The sequence below is a fragment of the Aspergillus undulatus genome (assembly GCF_047715775.1).
Source record: "Aspergillus undulatus strain CBS 261.88 unplaced genomic scaffold BDV17scaffold_19, whole genome shotgun sequence".
In the NCBI taxonomy this organism is placed as follows: domain Eukaryota; kingdom Fungi; phylum Ascomycota; class Eurotiomycetes; order Eurotiales; family Aspergillaceae; genus Aspergillus; species Aspergillus undulatus.
Window position 1 is genome coordinate 166,723 of NW_027396623.1, and position 21,041 is coordinate 187,763.

The 21,041-nt window shown below is 52.6% G+C and overlaps 4 protein-coding genes across 4 annotated transcripts; 3 read left to right on the top strand and 1 right to left on the bottom strand.

Moving 5' to 3' along the window:
- Positions 1–1,326: 1,326 nt before the first annotated feature.
- BDV17DRAFT_298004 (dDENN domain protein) lies at positions 1,327–5,037 on the top strand (the record flags this gene model as incomplete). The annotated part of the gene is made up of 4 exons (XM_073763604.1): positions 1,327–2,011; positions 2,064–4,382; positions 4,432–4,683; positions 4,739–5,037. The coding sequence occupies 4 exons, from the start codon at positions 1,327–1,329 to the stop codon at positions 4,876–4,878; spliced, it is 3,396 nt and encodes a 1,131-aa protein (XP_073616392.1). The 3' UTR covers positions 4,879–5,037.
- Positions 5,038–6,670: 1,633 nt separating this feature from the next.
- Positions 6,671–11,756, top strand: BDV17DRAFT_281297 (type I 3-dehydroquinase-domain-containing protein; the record flags this gene model as incomplete). The annotated part of the gene is made up of 7 exons (XM_073760005.1): positions 6,671–8,715; positions 9,058–9,187; positions 9,234–9,300; positions 9,353–9,803; positions 9,856–10,019; positions 10,069–11,098; positions 11,159–11,756. The coding sequence occupies 7 exons, from the start codon at positions 6,671–6,673 to the stop codon at positions 11,754–11,756; spliced, it is 4,485 nt and encodes a 1,494-aa protein (XP_073616393.1).
- Positions 11,757–12,286: 530 nt separating this feature from the next.
- On the bottom strand, positions 12,287–14,555 carry BDV17DRAFT_290570 (amidase signature domain-containing protein; the record flags this gene model as incomplete). The annotated part of the gene is made up of 7 exons (XM_073761941.1): positions 12,287–12,473; positions 12,579–13,398; positions 13,485–13,576; positions 13,648–13,910; positions 13,996–14,032; positions 14,097–14,218; positions 14,292–14,555. 7 exons carry the CDS (start codon positions 14,553–14,555, stop codon positions 12,287–12,289), a joined length of 1,785 nt encoding a protein of 594 aa, XP_073616394.1.
- A 4,810-nt stretch (positions 14,556–19,365) lies between these two features.
- On the top strand, positions 19,366–20,814 carry BDV17DRAFT_261219 (uncharacterized protein). The gene is made up of 3 exons (XM_073757636.1): positions 19,366–20,035; positions 20,095–20,442; positions 20,500–20,814. The coding sequence occupies exons 1-2, from the start codon at positions 19,580–19,582 to the stop codon at positions 20,335–20,337; spliced, it is 699 nt and encodes a 232-aa protein (XP_073616395.1). The 5' UTR covers positions 19,366–19,579; the 3' UTR covers positions 20,338–20,442; positions 20,500–20,814.
- Positions 20,815–21,041: the final 227 nt, after the last annotated feature.

The window sequence follows — 21,041 nt, forward strand, 5'->3', positions numbered from 1 at the left end:
ACTGACAGCAGCATTATATAGTCTGCTGCAATTGTCGTCAGAGGACGCTGGGCTCAGGAACTGAGATAACGGCGTATGAACCTCAGGATCCATGGTTGTCTCGAACAGTCGTTCTCCAGAATCCACTCTAGCATAGCCTGGTCTCCACCTGGAGTTCTCCTCCCGTCCGAGCGTGCATCAGGCAGAGCTGAAACTGTCCTCCGTCGACCGACGCCGTACGACTTGAGTTATAAGGAGAGAGCTTATGAAGAACTGTGTTGAACAATTGAGCTGGACTGTCGGCTTAAGCAGACGTGGAGGCGGCAGAAGTGGAGGGCTGGTTCCTGGCGAAAGAGGAGACTGGGCCTGGCTGCGTGAAGGTGGTTGGCTTGTCTGCAGCTAGAGACGCACACTTGCAGTAGTCTAGCAACTTGTCCAGGCCTTGGGTATTCCTTAGTTGCTTTTCCGCTTCATCCCAGTCCGTTCTGTACGTCGAGCATCTCAACCCTGGGTTGTGTTGGCAATCGTCGCGTTGCTTTTTTCTGCGTCTGAAACCCAATGCCGCCCGCGACGGTCGTACCTGGGAATCGGGAACACGCACACAGCCCGATGGCCCCGTCCCATCTGGTGCGGGAAGATAAAGAGGGAAGAGGGCAGGGCCGCTAGGAGGTCACTGCTCGTGCGACTGAGACAACTCGCGGGCTGGCTGGACTCTGGCGGGCGCCGTTGCTTCTGCCCCCCTTCCACGCACCCCCGAAAAAGAAAATAAATTCACAAACATGTTTTGAACAAGATAGAGAAAAAAAGATAAACGAAAAAAATCAGCAGCACAGAGGATGTGAAATGCTATAATTATGTCAGAAATACAGGAATATTTGTGTCTGTAGAAGCTGGTAGTAGATACTGGTAGGTGTCCCCTTTTCGTGCTCCTTTTCCTCGTCCAGATCGGCGCCCACGAACCTCTTCTCTTGACTCCTCCTTCACCACCACCGCTTTCCTCGCCCCCTCTTTCTTATCTCTGCTGCTGTCCTATCCTTCAACTATTCTCTATTTTTATTCTTTTCTCTCCCTTTGCCAATTCTTCTGTTTATTTCATCTTGCAATCTCCAGCCGCCACCCCCAGTCGCGAACCGTCGCAATCCCACATCCGTTCCCTTCGCACCCCTGATCGCTGAACTCCTCTCCAACTCCCTTAATCGCTGCCGAGACCTGACCCGAAGACCTCTAACCACATTCTTCCTGGCTCCAGACTCCAATGTTGTGACGAAGCCCACGACTTTCCTTGACGATTCATGATATCGATCTCAACCCCGCAGACGCCGACCACCGACCTCAACATTCCTCAACATGCCTTTTTCCAACCCTTCCTCCGCCGCCGAGACGTCGACGACCCCGCTCGCAGACTACTTCTGGATCGCTGGTGTTGACGGCTCGGAGGTGCTGGAAACCTTCCGCAAGCTAGGGGATGAGTACCGAATGGCCAGTGCCACTTCTCCCGGCCCCGCGTTCGCAGACACCATCGAGGAAGATGCCGATGCCGAAGATGCGCACGACTCTCACTTCGACGGGCTTGTCTCTCGAACAAACTCCGTGATCGGCCCCCGCAGTTCCTACCAGCGTCTCTCCTTCCGCTCTGAAGACTCCGATCCCAATGCCAATGCCACTTCTAATACCAACGGCACGCACAGCAACCGCAGCAGCATGACGATCAAGGGTAATGCTCAGGGTAGCGGCGCCGGCGGCGCACCGTCTCCACGTGCCTCTCAATTTCTAGGTCTCGAGGACTTTGATTTCGACAAAGCGTTGGTTAAGTTCGCTTCGGAGAGGGATTCTTTTCTGTCGGATTTGAGCCTCAGCGCTGGAGCTATCACGCCCCAGTCACGGCCCAGGTCAAGATTACGCACCCAGAAAATCACTTCCGAGGAGCCGCAACAAACGGGACTACTCCGGTCCAGCATTGGAAGTGTCCGACGGCATATGTCGTTTCGAGACACGCACAGTATGAAGAGACAACCGCCGGTTAACCGCCAATGTGAGTTTAGCAGGATTTTCTTAAGGTAAAGTTGCTGTGCTAACCATTACAGCGTCGATTCGGACTTCGCGGCGTCTCAGCAACTACAACTCCGTCATCCCTGCTCCCCAACCGCTGGAAATCTCCCCTACCATGCATCCGCTGAAACGAAGATTCGAACCCGTCCTCCTTGACCGATACCCTCCGAAAAACATGCCCGAGGATCTGAGAAAGCGTGCCAACTTCCCCGACTACGTACCAATGTTTGCTTTCCCGAACGATATCAACATTGTCTCGTCTGATCAAAGACCGCGGTCAACGTGGCATGGGTTCGTCATGACAAGTGATAATGGCTCTCGCCTACATGCCATCTGTGCCATTGTCTGGATTCCGCTGAATCATGAAGCGGCCGATCAGCTGGAGAAGTGCTGCGAGGAATGGCGCAAAGATAACATGACGGACGAGGAGCGGGAACTGGCAGCGAGCTTGGGCGAACGGCTAGCGCAGGAACGGGCCAAACTCTCCCGGTTACTGGCTCAACTTCCCACTGTGCCATCTGGGTCAGAGTCGAGAGAACAGCTGGAGGATGAAATCAGTGCGGTTGAGGAAAAGATTGGATTGATGACCGATCTTCTGCGCCCAGTGCGACACGGAGCGGCGTCCAAGATTGAGGGACTGACGGATGGTGACACCGGTTTCTGGATCCCCCGAGCTTACGGTATCCTCGGACGGGAGGAGAACATGACTAGTTTCTGGAAGGAATGGTTGAAGGCCGTCATTGTTCCCATGACCGACAATAGCATTCAACGTATTCCTCCAGCCTCACCCCGAATGGGCAACTGGCAGCCTTTGGAACGATACGTGATGAACCTGTGTACAGAGGCGTTTGCTCCCAACACATCGAAAACGCAGGTAGAATTGGCGGTGCGTGAATTACGGCTTTTTGCTCGCAAGGAAGCCACCAATGAGCTTCCAGGGTCTCGAAACACAGATCTATGGGCGTTGTTCCGGACATTGTCGCTGTCGAACATCATGATTCTGTTTGAGTATGCTCTTACCGAATCGCGAATCATTTTCCTGTCCTCTCATACGTCCATGTTATACCTCGCTACTCGGGCCTTGGTGGACCTTCTATTCCCGATTCCCTGGTCTGGTGTGCTCATCCCCATTCTTCCCGCACGGTTGATCCAAGCTTTGGAGGCACCTTGTCCTTACATTGTCGGAATTGAGCGACGATACGAGAAGGTTGAACTTCCCTCGGATGACTTTGTCCTGGTAGACCTCGACCAGGATCTGATCGAGAGTACCATCAAGCCCACTCCACTCCCGCGCCATCAGCGAAGGAAGCTCCAGTCCTTGCTTCAGCTCGCTGCTCCTCACCACAATCGGTATGGGGTGCCTACCGGCCCTCCAGCTTACGCGATCGAGACATTCCCGTACGACGCCTTCATGGCCGAAAACTCTTCCATCTACTCCCCTCGGGCACAATCGACGCAACTGTCGAAGTATGTTGCTCTCAATTCGAATGCCTTCGGTCAAGGATCCGTTCCGCCGAACTCCCATCAACCACTTATTTTCAACGCCTTCTTGCAAGCCTATAATGAGCAGGCGAGCTCAAGAGGATATTCGAAAGGCTCGGATCGACCGGGAACAGGCTCGACGTTTAAGCCCGGATCTCCGCCATCACCGGGTGGTAGTGGTAGTTCGCCAATTTCTGGTAGTTTCCCGCCACCACCGGCGACACCGCGCAATGACTCGGGAATGGCACTCCAGGCTTCTTTGCGTGAGAAGCGGTCTGGCCACTTTGATGCCGCCTCTCGTCGCAGCTCCTCTTTTGGAATGGACATGCGGCAAGTCCCCAGACGACCAAGTGCACCTTTCCTTGGCCATGCGCCAAACCTATCTGTCACCACGTTGAACACCGATTTCCAGTCAACCTACGCTCCGTCTGTCTACGCCCAGTCTACGGTAGCTGCCTCCACCATTGTTGCTCAACCGGTGATGCAGCCAATCCACAACAACGACGGGACATCCTGGGTAGAGGGTCATTGCCTGCAGCTCCAACCCTGGGATGAAAAGCTAGTGTGCACCATTTGCGACGAACGGGCCGACGAAAACATGTACAAATGTGCAGCTTGCAAGACCACTGTGCACAACCGGTGTGCCCACCAGATTTGTCTAGCCTGCCCCGTCGCGTTCTACCCGGAGCAAGTGCGGGCTGCATTCGTCCGATGCTTCGCCAGCCTGTTCTACACGTATAAGAAGTTCCTTCGACCAGCCAGTGGCGACAAGAAGAAGGCAGGCTTGACGTACAGCTTTGACATGGAAGCGTTCTGTAAAAGCTTGCCCGGTGAGCACGCTGAGTACATCAATATCCTGTCACAGACTCAAGGTATGCCCTAGGTGACCAGGATGTCGAGTAGTGAAACTAACGTGACAAGGTTTCAATGAGTTTATTAGTGACAGAGAGAGGGTCAACCCCAAGGCCAAGGACCCAAGAATCACGCTTTTTGACGAAATCGTCCTGTCGAAACGCAACAGGGGCCGGTCATCCATCTTCTCTGGCCGATCCCAGACGGACTTTTTATCTGACACCTCGAACCATCTCTGGAGGACAGCAAGTGCCGCCTCGTTTGCTGCGAGTAGGACGCAGCAGAATCTCTCCGGGGACTACACCCGAGTTGTCACACGAGGTTTGTGGAACCCTGAAGTGCTTCATATTGCGTAATGGTAACTGACCCTGAACAGCACCCGCAAAGCTCGATACTAGTCTCATGAAGGAGCCCCGCATGATTCACGGAGCACCACGGGTGTCGAAGACGGCAAACAATGCCCGGCGTAAGCCCCTTCCCAAGCTCATGAATGGACTCGCGATCTCGCCTCCATAGAGTGTCGAGCCATGGTTGGTGGAGGCTGTCGTCCCGGATGGTATCATAATGGGACTTTGCATGCCGCCACATATTTCTCCTATCTGACGCCTTCCAGGCCAATTGCGGGTCGGCCGCTCCGCGCTCAGCTTGATGAACAGACAGCGTGGGCCGTGTGAGTGGCGGTTCAGTCGAGCTGAAACACACTCAGTGCCCTGTTCTCGCCTGCCGCGGCATCTTCTGCGGCCATTGCAAAAGGCCTGACGTCAATCTTCACATAAAAGTTCTTGGGCTCGCTGGCTGGACGTCTTTCTCTTCCAGAGTACTTCAGTCATTCCTTGAACCCTTGTCTGGATTCTGCAGCGCAGGTGTGCGCCGAGACGCCGCTCAAGCCTAGATCTACACGCACCGCTCGACCGCTGTGGGCTTCCAAGCCCTTTGCGTCTTGTCTTCCCGCTTGGGTCTGCTGTTTGAGCTCTCCCGAGGTCCATACATACATCCCGATCCTTGTACAGTTGCTGGCACATACATGCATAATAGACATACTAGTCACCGGGCACTGGACTGAGGTGTCTTGTTTTGTTATTTGGTTGTTGGATCTACTGTGTTTTCTCTTCTATACCCTGATACACCTCGCTCGTCTGAGACGTCAATCACATTGTTCTTGAATCTGCAGGAGACAGGAGTAATTACTCTTTACATCGAGTCAATCCAGCCACTCTTTCAGCTAGGGCTTTTTGTAATCAGCATGGTCCCTGATGGGCCATGGCTGTCGGAAGGAGCCGACGGACAATTAGAGCACGACAAGAGGAAGGTGGGCATGGGGGTTTTTCCTCGTATCAAGTAGACTACAGACAGGCAAGGTAAGGAGTCTTGCTATGTAGTATTCTCATTCAGGTATGTTATTGTGACTGGCCTGATCATGTTTCTCGTAGAGTGAGTGCAGTCAATGGGAGCGGCGACCACCTCTTTAGGTCTTTGCCTCCGCGTTTCATGCCATCTCTTTTGCTCTCACACTACAATCACCCATTCAACCAACTCCATTTACCCACTTTACCCCGATCTTACCCATTTGCCTCATGGTCTTGTATACAACAACTGGCTGTTCTGATTGGCGGAATAACTTTGTCCGCAGCAGCGACCGGGGAAATTTAGCCGTCGGAAGGCCCAAGTTCCTCCTTCCATTTGGCTCTGGAGCTGCAAGCTGCCACTGCAACTCCATCGATCTTCATCCAGAATATCCTACAGCTCCAAGCCAATTCTTGAGTCCGACTCGCGGGGACTGAGAGATGCCCCTCCCCGTGCCCCGTCTGCGGTCGACAATGACACTGACTGCCATTGCGAGGCCCTCGGACTAATCCCGGTCGGCGAGCGAGTGACTCGCTCTTCTGTCCATTCCATTCCTGATTATTCTGGCTGATACGGATTACGGAGGATTATTCGACTGGCTGTGAGTCTGCCTCGTCTTTCACTCGTCCGTTCTTATAAGGATTAGGTTACGGCAATTGCTCCAGCCTGTTGGTGGTTCTTTTTCGTTTCCACCCGGTTTACCCAGCTGTCGCTTCTGTCTTCTCTCCTCCCATCTGCCTTTCTCCATGCTGGATGCCTCGAATCGCTCTTTGACGATTTATACTGATTGTCTCGTGTGGAAGGAGGAAATCGGTTTCCGCTGATCATCGATGCGACTCCCCGTAGCGCATCCAAATTATCCGTCCTCTTAGATCGCTCGATCGCATCGCATCTGACTTGTCTATTGACGACTCAACTTATACCACTCGAGATCCTGCGACATTCAAGTATGCCTTGAAAGATGATGCAAACCGCTCTCCATCACCAACCTGTGGCTACCACTCTCCGAGCCGACTCGCCTGTTTCCGCCACTTCCACTACCCTTAAGGGAACCACCGCCTCTGCTGCTCTTCCCTTTCCTCATACCCTTCCGCAGGACCCTTCGCGCACAGTCGTCACAGTATACGGTCCAGGGCAGGTTGGTATAGTTCAGGTGGTTGCGGATATACTGGGGAAGCCATGGACGACGGAGACGTCGCTCTCGACATTAGGGCGGGGAAGCAGCGCGGTTGTGGTCGGAATCCAGACAACAGATTTGGCTAAAGATTTGGAAGGATGCGACAAGGCGGCGTGCATTCTGGTCAACCTTCATTGTGTGGATGACGGCTCGTTCCCCGAGGAGACACTCACGGAATCATGCGACTACGAGTTCCTGTACTCTTCGCGAAGTCCGTTTTTCCGTCGCGACCTCACGCGGTTTCTTTCGTTGATTCTCGGCCAAACCCGACCCCATGAGGATCTGAAGACGAAGAACCGCACCAACTTTATCTCGACGACATTCCCGGATGTTCACGCGGCACTGCCGAATCTGGATATTCTATCAGTGGGCTCTGATGCCGTTGAGATCCGCGTGGATCTCCTGGTGGACCCGATAACCCAGGACCCTCCGAGCCCGGTGCCGAGCTTGCGATATGTCGGACAGCAGCTGATGCTGCTAAGGCAGCACACGGAGATGCCGATTATCTTCACAACCCGGTGCACAAAGGAGAACGGAAAGTTTCCTATGGACAATCCTGCTTTGTTCTACCGGTATCTGCGACGGGCTATCCAATGGGGAGTGGAGTATATTGACGTGGAGCTGTGGCTCCCCGAGGACATTCGGCAGAAGCTTGCAGAAGTCAAGGGTAACAGCGTGATCATGTCTGCATTTCACGATTTCTCAGGGGAGTGGAAGTGGACATCTCCTGATGCCCCGCGGATATTTGAAGAGAGCGCCAAGTATGCAGATATAGTTAAGATGATCGCCATGGTGGATAGTGTTGAAGCAAACTACGAACTGGAGTATTTCCGCTCCACGATCAAGCAGACGTACGGAACGCATCCACTTCTTTCAGCAGTCAATATGGGACAGCTAGGACAGCTGTCTCGAGCGTTGAATACGGTGTTCTCTCCGATTACGCATCCGCTGCTCCCAATGATTGCGGCGCCGGGCCAGTTGACGGCTGCGGAGATCAATGAGGCGCAGCACATTATGGGGCAGCTGCCGAAACGGGATCTCTACGCTATCGGCTCATTCCGAGCGACGCCGCAGTCGATGTTTATGGAGAAGTGCTTCAACGAGCTCAGTCTCCCACATACGCTGACCTCTATTGATCGCGGTCCAGCGAGCTCGCTCGAGCGGGTAATAATGCAGCCCAGTTTTGGCGGCGCAGCCCTCAATCCGCCCATCAGCGGTAGCAGCTCCAGACTTCCTGCCATTAGCGACGCTGCGCGGGCAATCGGGCTTGTAGATACGATTGTGGCGACGAATTCGGGATCCCTTATTGGGGAGAATGCCACGTGGAAGGGTATTCGGGCTACATTGACGCGCGACTACGTTCCGTCGGCATACTGTGGCCGCGCAGCAATTATTCTTGCGGGCTCAGAAAGCGAGGCATCAGCGACCATATTCGCACTACGCAGTCTAGCCATTGGTCCAATCTACACGGTCGGGTTCCGCGCAACAGGCCCTCTAGCTGAAGGCCTGGAGCCATTTACATCCATACAGTCGGTCAAGCTCGTGGAGCAACCGTTCGTGATTGTGTCAGCCCTGCCGCCGGAGAAGTCGCTTCTTGTTCAGCCACTGCTACGGCATTATCGCAGTACGGGCCGAGCGTCGCCACCGAGTACGCGGGGAAAGGTATATCTTGATCTAACGCGGGGAGAGCGAAATGGGGACCCCGTAGGCGTCGCAGAGAGCTCTGGGTGGACGGCATACGGGATTGAGGATGTGAACTCGTGGACGACGGTGGAGATGCTGCGGCTACTTGTAGGGCAGAATGTGCCGTTTGATTTTGTGCGGATGGCGTCGTATAGTTTAGTTTAATTTGACAAGATGCTCGTCTACTCAGTATATAATGTGCCGATCCGGGGTGTGGTCCGTTCTCGCTTGGGCAAAATCCCGGGCCTTCCAGTCTAGTTTAGCCGACAAAGCCAGTCTCCCCGTCTAACTTGGAATAAGACTGACCTAGTCCTCTGATTGTTCCCCAGACTATCCCCGCATCGGTTGCACCTCCGTTCCTAGCCTTCTTCTGTCTAGTCTACCTGTGCAATAATGGCTTGTCACTTGTTGGCTGATGCTGGGGTATTCTGGTCCGGGGCTCCACGTTATAACCCACTTGCCGCCCTCTCATCTTGACTGTCCCTCTTCAGCCTTCTGTTGTCCTGCATGTTCCTCGTTGACATGTCCCGCCCTACCGTCGGCATCGACCGGTTAACACCCCGTCGTGTCACTGCTGAGCCTCGCGAGTCCATGAACTGCAAGTCATGTAGGAAGCGAAAGGTACTCTTCTCGTATTCTTTTCAAAGGAAATGTTCTAAGTCTGCAGATCAAATGCAACCGCCTCCGCCCCAGCTGCGAAGCCTGCAAGGTGTTTCAATGTCCCTGCGTTTACGGTATTCCACCCTTTCACAATGACAATAGAATTTGGATTGCTAATAATAAAAGACGCCGTTCCTAAAAAACGAGGCCCCAAGACAGACGTCCTCGAAGCGCTCCTCAAACGAGTCGACGGGCTCGAGAAACGCCTGCAGGATGAGAATCACCCGCTGTCGCCTGACTCGCCCGTAAAACCGGACATCCCTCTCCAATCTCATCCTTCGCTCCCCTCTCAGTCGCAGTCGCATTCACAGTCTCAATCTCAATCGCATCTCAACTCACATTCGCATTCTCATTCTTCTGCTGCGTTCCCGTTAGCGCCGCCTCCTGTCGGCGTCGCATATGGCAATGCACCTCCTCACCAGCCCGGTCGCGTGCCGGATGCGATGCTTGATGCGTACTTTGCGCGACTCCACGGGAAGCCGTTCTTCATTTTGGATGAGGCAAGTACGAGGCAGAGGCATGCGGGTGGGGGTTTGCCTGCTCATTTGGCCATGGCGGTTTATGCGTTGACTCTACGGTATGCTCTTGTTGGATTTCAATTGTTATGTTGGCTCAAGCTGATGGTATAGGTATACGACGATGAATCCTCCGCCTGGAAGTCTCGAGTACGCCCGGCAGGCCCGGCGCATAGTTGATACTGACCAGCCCTCTGTCGAGAACTTGCAGACTCTCTTGCTTCTGTCTCAGACGTTTTATGCGTACGGTTGCGGGAAGAAAGCGTATATGACATTAGGTACGTCGACCCCAGATGTAACTGTGAGCAAGCTGACCAGATACCATAGGAAACGCGGTTTCGATGGTCCTCGCTCTGGATCTGTACAGAGAACTTCCCGCCTCCCACCCGGCTCTCTCTCCAGAGCGCGAAATGCGCCGCCGTCTCTTCTGGGCTGTCTACGTGATGGACCGGTTCTTAACCTGCGGCTCCAAACGCCCCTGTCTTATTGCCGACCACTCCATTGTCGTCCGCTTACCGGCATCTAACCCCTCCGGCTCAGATCCAGGCGACGTCTTCAACCCGGTAGGCCCAAACATCCCGTACTCCTCCGACCGGCGCAAAACAGCCGGCTCGTGTTCCGCGCTCCTTGTGGACATTGCTCGGATATTGGGCGTGACGCATCGCTACCTCGCTGCCGGGGGTGTCAAAGGCGACTCGCATTTCCCCTGGCATGCCTTATCGAACCTCTCAAAAATCAGACAGGAGCTCGATCTCTGGGCAGCGGGAACGCACGATCTCTTCGCCTCGATAGAGGCTCTCTTCGGACACCCAGAAAGCACGCTGCTCCTCTTATCAAAACTCATCTATCATCTCGTCCACTGCCTCCTCTACCGCCCGTTCCTACCCATCGACCTCGCCGAGCTCCGCGGCTCAGGGCAGCACCAGAGCTGGCAAATTGAAGCAACAACGCTCTGCTTCTCGCACGCAAACGCCATCGCCGAACTCGTCGAGCTCGCGCGGCACGCGCCGCGAATCGAGTGGCCCGATCTCGTCGCTTACTGCCTCACCGTCGCCGGGACAGTCCATATCCACGGCGTGCACTACCACGGCCGCCGCGACGGCGAAGTCTTTGCGTCGAGTCCGGATTTCCTGACCAGGGAAATGCACCAGCTTGCCTGGTTACGGCAGTCTTGGACAGGCGTGCAGCATCACCGGGATCTACTGACGACGCTTTCAGCGTGCCACGCGGATCTAGTAAGGACTCTCGCAGCAAGGCCGGTGCGCTTCGCGCCGGTTTTTCATCTTGAGGACTTTTTGGAAAGGTATCCGGGGTTGGTTGTTGATGGGTCGCATGTGAGGCTTGTTGATGATGAGCAGTGAGTTCTCTTCGCTCCATCATTTGAACGAATCTATACTGATACTGATAACAATTGTAGGATCGACCTCGACCCCCAACTCCTCTACGCACCGACTCTCCCCTCCCAACCACAACATCAACCACAACCCCAGCCAAACGGCAACGGCATCTCCCACGCCCACGCCCGCCACCATTCCACCTCCTCAGCGTCCATCCCCTTCTCACCATCATCAACATGGCCCGATCTACCCACAGACCCCGACCTCCTCGCCCAATCCCCGTCTAACCCGTCATCTCTCTTCCCACCAACACAATTCAACCAACACCAATCCCAACCGCAACCGCAACCTCATCTAAACCTAAACATGACCTTTCAAACCCAATCCCAAATGACCTACGCTACATTCCCGTTCGAGTCAACGCCTGTCCCGGTCGAATCACCAGAGTCACATGTCTCGGGTCCTTCATCAAGTACCCTGGCGGCAGGAGGATGTGCAGGCTCCGGCGGAGGAGTAGGTAATGGGGGCGGACTACCCACGGGCCCCGGATCCAGCGGCAACGAGGAGAAAGACCCGTTTTTGAGTCTGCTTGAGCAGATTGCGGAGAATGAACATAGTCAGGGTGGGCCGAGTGAGCTGGATTTCTTTTTGGAGGGGTTGGATGAGAAGGGGGCTTAGGTTCATTGCCTTGTTAGCTTGTTCAGTTGACTGGGTGAGTTGGACGACGGGAGCGTAAGGAAGGTCTTTAAGGGTTTGATAGGATTTTATACTGCACCCATAGTTCGGGTGAAGTATGGAGTACCGAGGACGTGGGCTGGTTTGGAGTCTTGGGGGGAACGGTGTTCAGTAAGGGTTAGCTGTTTCTTGGGTAGGGTCAGCGGTTTGATTGAACGATACCTTTTGCCTTTCCATGTATATATCTTTATCTACATCTACATAGCTACCTACCATACATACATACAGAGTACGGACTCATCCTCATCCACTATACGGCACCAAGCGCATCAAGAACATGCTGACCAAGCCAAGTGTAAATTATCTCCTGTCAACCAGCCATCTACTGAAAAGAATTAAACTAAACCCACAGGGCGTGCACGGCGCGGTGAAGCAAGGCCTAGCCCTAGACGTAGACAGAAAATTATATTAGACCCTTATAAATAATGTCACCAAGACCATGACCCCATTCGCGCCATCCCTCGGACTTCTCTTCACCTAGCCCTACTCCCATCCCGCTCATTGTTTTCTCCTTTTCTCCCAACCATACCCGCAAGGTCCGTCCGCGGCATGATATACGGGCGAACCGTATCCCGAACCATAGTGTGCTGCTCGAATGCATACGCCAGTCCAATGAGCTTCGCGTCTGAAAATTTAGCTCCCAGGAAGCTGAGGCCGAATCTAGATGGGTTTGTTAGTTGTACATACCGGAGTATAACACCATACACCCAGCTCAAATCTAGCCTTTCCACTAGAGTAAACTCGGAAGAAAGCATGCCAACTTACGGAATCCCCGGCGCAGCCTGCACAATCCCCTCCTGGTTCTTTATCACGTTTTGACCCGGTGGCATAGCACCCAACGGGACACCCACAACCGGCGCCCCCACAATCCCCGCCCAATCCCACGCAATATGGCTCGGAAGAATCACAGCATCGAGATGATTCCTTCTGATTGTTCCAAGTAAGCCCCCCTCATCACCGTAATAAACACCCCGCATATACGCGTCCCAGAATTCGGGAGTTGTATTGTTCCAGTTGGCCAATGCGGCGTCCCATACTTCTGTTGACTTGTTGGGGTAGCATTCTAATGGGCTCTCTTGGATCCAGGTTCGGAGGATGGATAGGGACGTGATGTTATTCGGGTTGGTTGTGAGTTGGGAGAGGTATGTCTCTAGATTGATGATGAAATCAGCGCCCATGATTTGTGCGCTTAGAGAAGGTTCATTTAAGAAGGACTGGGCTGCTGGAAAGTCCGTGTCGATTTTTTCGATGATGTGTGCGCCGAGCGAGCGGAGGGTAGAAAGGGCCTCGTCGAATACCTGAACCATCGACCACGTACTATTACTCTTATCACTCTGTGCCATAAGCCGAATGACATTACGGGGAACACCTAATCTTGCCCCCCTCAAAGCCTCGCGCCGACAAGCACCGAGAAAGTCCATATCCGCGTCGTCAGGAATAGCAGAGGTATAGTTATCCCGTGGATCGAAGCCCGCGATGCTAGATAGGACATACGCGGCGTCCCTGACGGTTTTCGTCATGGGTCCGATTGTGTCCATTCGCTCGCTGATGGGGATTACGAGGTTACGGGAGGTTAGGCCGACGGCTTTGAGTTGCAGAAGAGGAGGGTTAGTATATAAGGTACCTAATGAATAGGGGAGTAGGGGTTGAGAGCAAGGGTCAGGCACATACTAGGCTTCACACCAACAACATTGTTGTAACTCGCCGGATCTATAATCGACCCCGACGTCTCGCCGCCTAGGGTGACAGTTGCTAGTCCTAGCCTTTGAAAGTCAGTAAGTCAATACCTTCCATTCAATATATAGAACGCTAGGTAAGTCAAAAGGTAACCAACGAAGCACCAACCGCACTCCCACTCGAGCTCCCACTCGGATCCTGCCTTGGGAAAAACGGTCCCAGTGTCTGCCCCCCATACGCAGACCACCCGTTCGCAGAATCGAAGATGCGAAAGCTGCTCCATTCGCTGGGGTTTGTTTTGCCCAGGATTATGGCTCCTGCGTTGCGCAGTTTCAGTGCAATGGTGGAGTCATGGGGGACTTTTGCGCCGAGGAGGGCGTAGGAGCCTGCTGTTGTGTTCATGGCGTCGTTTGTTGCGATCTGTATAGGTGGGGGGTTGTGTTAGCTTGAGAAATGCCAAGGATTTGAGAGGGTGATTTGGATAGAGAGGGAGAGATGGACATACGGTGTCTTTGATCAAGATGGGAATTCCATGCAGGGGCCTAGAATTAGAATCTTCATCAGCAATCACATGTTTATCCGGATAGATATAGATTTAATACATACCCACGAAGAACCCCCCTCACCCGCTCCTCATCAAGAGCAGAAGCAATGCTCAAAGCATCGGGGTTGGTCTCAGTAACTGGGCGCAATTTGTCATTAACTTCTTTGATGCGGGCAGTATAGGCCTGTAGGACGACATTAGAACCACACCCAATCACAGTATGAGGTAAAAGATGAAAGAAGGCGTATTGTACCCACCTGGACCAAATCTACACTCGTAAACTGGTTGCATTCGAGGCCTTTCGCGAGCGTATCGATGTCTGCTTCGTACAAGCTGGGGAGTTGTTTGACTTTGGCTTTGACTTCAACTTCATCTGCACCTGTACTTGCGCTGATTATCGAGTATTCGCATGGTTGGATATCCTCGTGGCTTCCACAAATTTGCAAATCGTTGAGGTGGAAGCTTGCGCAGGAGCTGGCGCCGCCGAGGACTAGAGCGTAGACCAGGATATCGAGAATCATGCTTCGTCCGCAATCGCGCCGGTTAGTGGAAAGTGATCAGGCTCGGTGGTTTGAGCTAATGGGTGGTCTTGGTGACAAAGGTCGCGATGGAGGGGCGAAAGGTGAGAGCACGCAGATTGGAGGAGGCTGGGGAAGCCCTGCAGATAAAATGCAGGCTAATTACGCATGATATCAGAGGTGGACTTGCAGTGTACAGAGCTCCTGCTCAATTGCTTGACAGCATTTATGGAGGCACAGCTGCTGGAGACTACTTAATAGGTACAACCTATACAAAATTGGGCGATTGACACGATCGTGTACCACTACTCCAGCCAACCTTCCCCTCAGCGATGCCATAGACCCAGACCAACAATGACACGTATAAGGAAGTCGGCAATACCCTTACTCTTACCCTTCAGCACTAAAGTGTAGGAGTCTGCTATGTAGTGCAAATCAGATTTCATAAACCGAGAAAGATGCGGCTTTGTCCTCCCACCATACCTCTGGTCCGTGAGGCGTGGGACAAGAGCTCTTGGAAGAACCACAGAAAGTGAAAGACGGACAAGCAAAGGTGTTGTGTGTGTGCATAATGACTTGAGAATGCGACAAGAGTGTCCAGCAAAGTCGTCCACGAGTCCTGTATCCCTTGAATGCCCGGGCCAAAGGCACCCGCAATGGTTCCAGCGTGATACGTCTGAGCTATATGCAAACGTGAAAGCAAAGATGAAAATAGCGGATTCTGATAATTGATGAGCCTCGAAGAACTCACAGTCGGGCATCGAACCAGGTAAAACGAAGCAGACTGAGAGGAGACTGAGATGATGCATTCACTGGTTTGGAGGCCTCCAAGTGCAGAATATGTTTATTCTTCGGAAGCCGTGGCTAGATGTGGGAAGTCGCGTCCCTTAGCGACCGCTCAACGAGGATAAAATATACCAATATCTATCCATCAGCAAGTAAGAAACGAACAGTATGCGTATGCCAATTTGCTGAGGTCGACGGTCGAAGGATAACGGAGATGGATATCTGAAGTTGTGTAAGACTCAAGACGCAGACTGCCTAGAGAAACCAGGCTTCAAGGCCAAAGAGAGCTGACAGTCTGACGGAGCCCCGTCCACTATGAGAACCAGCTCTGAGCACTAAGTCAGTTTCCGGAGGATACGAAGCGCGGAAGGCTAATCTAGTGGCGGAGGCCATGGATTATATCTCCAGTAGGGCTTCATAGGTTATATGGCAGGTTACGGCTGACCCTGACGCCTGAGCCGTGACGTCCGCACCACCACGCCGAGAGTCATACTGTCACCCAAAATCACGTCGTAGGCGGTGGGTTGCCTCGTCAACAGACAAAGGGTTGCAGAGCGTCCTCTCTCGAGCATCGTCTTCCATATGGCGTCTTGGATCGCAAGCGAGCTCTCTTAATTTGCTGGTGGGATTATCAGGAATTCGATGCCCTACTCGGTCGTAGAAGATTAGTATCTTCCTGGAATGAGCCAGAGGACCAAGGGTTATACTGGGTGAAGAAAGCCGCGCTGCTGTCGACTAGATTCATCCCCCTTTGTTGGTAGCGTTTGGTGACAATTACCCTGTCACGGTCAAGTTGAAATAAGCACATAACGAGCAGATGATAAGTATCGGCGGTTCAGAAATCTGGTGGCGGAGTCTCCGACTAACGCCCGGATCCTTCAGCGACGGGAATTTGGCTCGGCTGTTGAATCTCAATACGCCATATCAACGCTCCCGGGCAGAGAACGCAGAGGTCGCTCTTGAGGCGTGTCGGGAGGCGGGTCAATCCAGGGAGGCGTCTTATTTTTCTCGTTTCTGTTTGTAAATTGCGTCCATACCCCATCGGTCAATCGCATTGACGTCCGCACCTGCTCGAGAGAGAAGCATCACTAAGGTCGTGCTGTTGCCATTGCTCGCGTTGATTTGGGCTGCCGGATGACGATGATTTTCCATCATTGTCTTTTGCATTGCTGTCAGGTTGTTTGGCAAGCTTTTCCAAACTTTGTGGGACGATTTGGGTGGAATATGACAAGCAAAGAACGGCGAAGCTGCCATCTAGACCGTAGGCGTGAGGCACTGCATAGCTCGATACCCTTTGATTAGTGCAATGTTGGCATCATACAAGGCCTTAACAATCCGCCTTTTGCCAATAAGGAGGTCATTACGCCTATTCTTCCAGAGCCCAATCGCCCTATTTCCACGCTTCGACGGGCGTCCTGATAATACCAGTTTCGTATGATCGTCGTGAGACCGTGACCAGTGGCGGATATTCAGGTATCGAAATATGTGCTGCACTTGCAGTCGACCTCAGCACCACCAACTAGTCGTGCTGCTATCTCGACTTTTCGGGGATCCAAGCGGATATACTGGAGGCTGGCATACTGACGAAGAATTGAGGGGCTTTCGTGATTTACCCCTGCAACCCATTCCACGGCAAGGACTCGATCCTCCCGTATCCTTCAGTTCTTCTGGATACGACCAAGGCGAATGTTGCCTTTCCAGTCACCGTTTTCGTAGCGGTCAATGCTACGTCTGCGTGACAGATCAGCCACGACAGTCGGGCAGGGCTGAGATCAGCTAATTGTTTTGAAATATTAAGGTTAAGTCTTGCTGAAAGCCCAAAGTTAACGGTTGCAAAGAGCCAAGCTCCTAACTGAAGTACCTCTTGATCCAATTCTTACTGTCTTCCAGGACCGACTTGATTGTCTTGATTGGGACCTGTTCAGCAGTAACGTAGGCCAAGATCTTCCTTTTTTGGGGATTTGAGCATTAGCGTTCAAGGTGATTTAGTTCTCTCTACAGCGATGGCACGAGATCAGGAACATGGTGGACGTCTTTTTGAAAAGGCCAGTTAGCCGCTCGTGGTATAGAGCTGCGCGTTGTGGGCATCGGAGTCCTGCTTGAATGCCATCCCGCCCAGGTCACCAAATAAGGAGGTGAGGTAGATGGGGCTCTTGCCCTTGGAAACCACGATCGCTGTGCGGCATGAGTGCTAGGGCCAATGGAACAAGATCAAAGAAGTGTGCGCCAGGAATCACGCGAGTTAGGGGGCCCATTGAAAACTTAGAGAAAGCAATCGACAGGCAGGCAGGTTCTGCAACATTTGAAAAGGAAAATAAGCGCAAAAAATGGCATTTGGGCTTGGAAATATGGGATGGGTCGTCTGTATCATCAAGGACATAGCATAATGTGGTAAATTCAGACACAGGGAGCGTCGCTGTTGGATGATAGGATATGATTGCTGCTGTTTTGGAAGGACGATCATTCGAGCCTGCATGCTCAGCATGGATGCAGCAATCGACTTTATTATGTCGAAAGTTCAAGCACGAGCTGTGATTATGTCTGAGCCCGTGTTGGCATTATCCTCCATGAAGCTAGGAGAAACTGCGGTAAACGAGAAGCTGTTGATGTATTGTGAGCAGCACCTTGGATATAGGGTACGTCGGCTCTGTTCATTCTAGGCCCTATTTGCGAAGTTTGTGTAGATACTGAACAGTCAGTCTTAGAAAGTGGGCACTTGGGAGGACGTGGATACTGGTCGCGGGCTGAGATTCGCGCCTGCATCTCTCGTGGCATTTTCCGTTGATTCTGCCGGGATGACCTCGGGCGAGACGAAAGCGATTCGCCATCACCAAGGTCTTGGTCTTGTTGGTTCACATGGCCCACGGCGTCATGTGGTTGTTCATCAACGTCAACTCGCCGAAGTCAAACCCACATCCATTATTGTCACAGTTGCCCGGAGAATGCTTCCCAGGAGCATCTGGACGACTAGAGGCAATGCATCGAGAGTACTGGAGAAACAGAGTGCTCCTGTCGGTCACCTAGGTAGCACTGATGTAGTATTGGAATCCCTTATAGATCTTGAGCAATTCATGCTATGCACAAGCAGCTCCCTTTGTCAAGGATAGGTCGTTTGCGTCCAAGCTCGTCTTCGAGTTCACTGCATATGGTCAATGGTTTGGTCTTCGCGAAGAGTTTCGTTCGACTAGTCTGGAGCGCTTCTCCAAGACAGTTATAAATTCGTATGGATTCACTCGTTGAGGTATGCAAAAGTCAAGATGATTTTACCTAGCACGGGGTTCCACGACTGATATCGAAACGCGTTGGGCAACCCACGATCAAGCATCGGGCCAATTGCCACATGCCCTTCTATCCTGTTGAATCTGTCGTCTCAGATTTCCAGTAATACAACCACAGTGATGTGGGCATCATATTTTCCAAAACAACGCCAAGCAGGATGATTCGGTTGTCATGGCGGACGTTTCCCCCCCTGAATGTAAACCAGTCCTTTCAGAGTAAGACCCACGGCTAAATGATCTGGGTAGACGCTCCAGTTGCTAGGGAATCCGAAGCGGAAACTCAGAGGGCCGGAGATTGCCAGGGCCATCTGGGTCCCAACAAAGCTACGCAGGTCTTGGTTGTGCCGAGTCACTGGTAGCAAAGAACAAAGCCATCAGAGGACGGTTTCTACGTGGTTATTGAAGGATGGTCAGTATATGGTTGAGGATCTCGGTTAGCTAAAAAAGAAAAGGCACTAACCCAACGGCTGTTGCGGTTTTGACGCATCCACCAGTATTCGAAGTGCAGCCTGCCTGCATGATCCTGATTCACCAGTCAAATCGGTCATGAACTGTGCTGTGTTCTCGATCCGTAATACCAGTGCGACATTTTGCGCTCGTCGATTGTTCTTGGATTGGATTTTATTCGACAAAAGTAGGCCGAGCATGATGTGACGAAACTAGGAACCTAGTGGCGATAGCAGTTCCCATAGGGTTCTCGTTTTGAGTATTCGTCGGATGACTTATATAGTGCTAGCGATCCCATCCAGCGGTGCTCCACCAAACCAGGGTGGCGATTCGTGAGACCCCTGCTGCGACGGCGTGCTGGGTGTCGTGGAGGAGTGTGAATGGGTTGTCGACGTGGTATTCTTCGCCCTGTTGGACTCTCTTCGCCAGCTCGATGAGGCGCTCCGCCCAGTTCGCGGTTTTCCTCAATCGTGCCTACTGGGAAGGGTTTGGGAGAGGGTTGGACCAGTTGCAGGTATGTTCTTCGTGATCTCTCTCAGAGTCGACTCGATGAACTTGACAGAGACCTCTCTCGCATCAACGTCCGCCATCATCTTGCTCTTCACCATCAGAGGGTATGACCCTGTCGTGTACTGCAGATACGCTCATTTTCGTTGCCGAGTTCTTAATGCTACACTTACACTGATGATATGTTTGAGACCCTGGGCACGGTCTCCTGCCTCTCTCTGTCACATGAGAAAGATGAGGTCTGACCAGTGCTCCAGCGGTACAGAACCGCCCATAGACCGAAGCCTAACACTGCTGCGTCGGCCCAGACTAGGAAAGTCACTGAAGCTAGAAGTCTCTGCATGGGACGGTCGGGAAGGGGACAATCTGGAACCTGTCCCGTCGCGTATCCCAGCACATGGTCGAACCAAGGGCCACAGTAGGAGGGAGCGAGATACAAAGTCACGTTGGCAAGATTCGGGCAGTGTGCAATTAGCAAATCTACCAGGGGGGTTATAGGACTTCTGTTGCTGACTGGAGAACAGGATATCTCGTGCTCGAGACATCAGATCCTCCAGGAATCCAGCGCTGCGCATGGCTTCATCAAACCAGCGTTTGTTCTCGCGATACTGCAGCTTATAGTAAGCCTCGTCGTCATACACCTTGAGATTACCATTGTTTGTCGTGCCCCCACGGCCTGGGATTGGGCTCCTATACCATCCATCAAGTACTCGTGGTGCGATAGATGTCTCTGCAGACGCTATGAAACATCTCTCTGCACTGAGTGAGACGAATCTTAGCAATATTGACCTATGAGCTTGGTGGATCAAGATGATTGCAAGGCCGTCAGCATGTCTGGAATAGGAGGTAAGGAGGTTCGGCACGGAGGCAAGCTGCATATGTTAGTGAAATAGTTAGAGGAAAGCAGACGATGGAAAGTATGGGCTCACAATGTCTTTTTCTAGGACATGTAGAGTAAACTAGAACGGAAGAGGGGCCTTTGTCAGGCCGGCTGTAAGAGCCGGCTCAAAGCAACAAGTTCAATTCCTAAGAATACGAAGCGTGGAGGGGTAGTCTGGCGGCGGGGGACCGCTTCGTGGGAGATTCACTTGCCAGCGTCGGATCCCATTTTCGTTTTGAGAAGTAGCGGAGACGTCTGCGTCATGGAGGATGCGATGGATTGGCTGCGCGTACCATGAAGCAGGACGCTAGACGACATGTTGGTCAAGACTCTCTTTTGCGAATTCGGCAGTTGCTTGGAGTGGCATGTCCTCTTCGGACTGTCGTGGCTTTACTGTGACATTAGCCAAGGTGCAAATCATATACACGAACGACGATACTCACATCCCTGTTGCAAAGGCAGTCGCCAATTAGAAGTCCAGGGGCATATTGAACCAGGAGGAGAGGGGATAGTAACACAAACCAGATAAGACTATCGGGTCGAAGGTTCCTCTATTTGTGTAGCCAAAAAAAAAAAAAAAAAAAAAAAAAA

Excerpts from the sequence above, each read along its gene's own strand:
- BDV17DRAFT_261219 (XM_073757636.1), top strand. The coding sequence starts at position 19,580 with ATGTTCTTCGTGATCTCTCTCAGAGTCGACTCGATGAACTTGACAGAG. Across the intron at positions 20,036-20,094 it reads GTTGGCAAGATTCGGGCAGT|GATATCTCGTGCTCGAGACA; the intron begins GTGCAATTAGCA and ends ACTGGAGAACAG.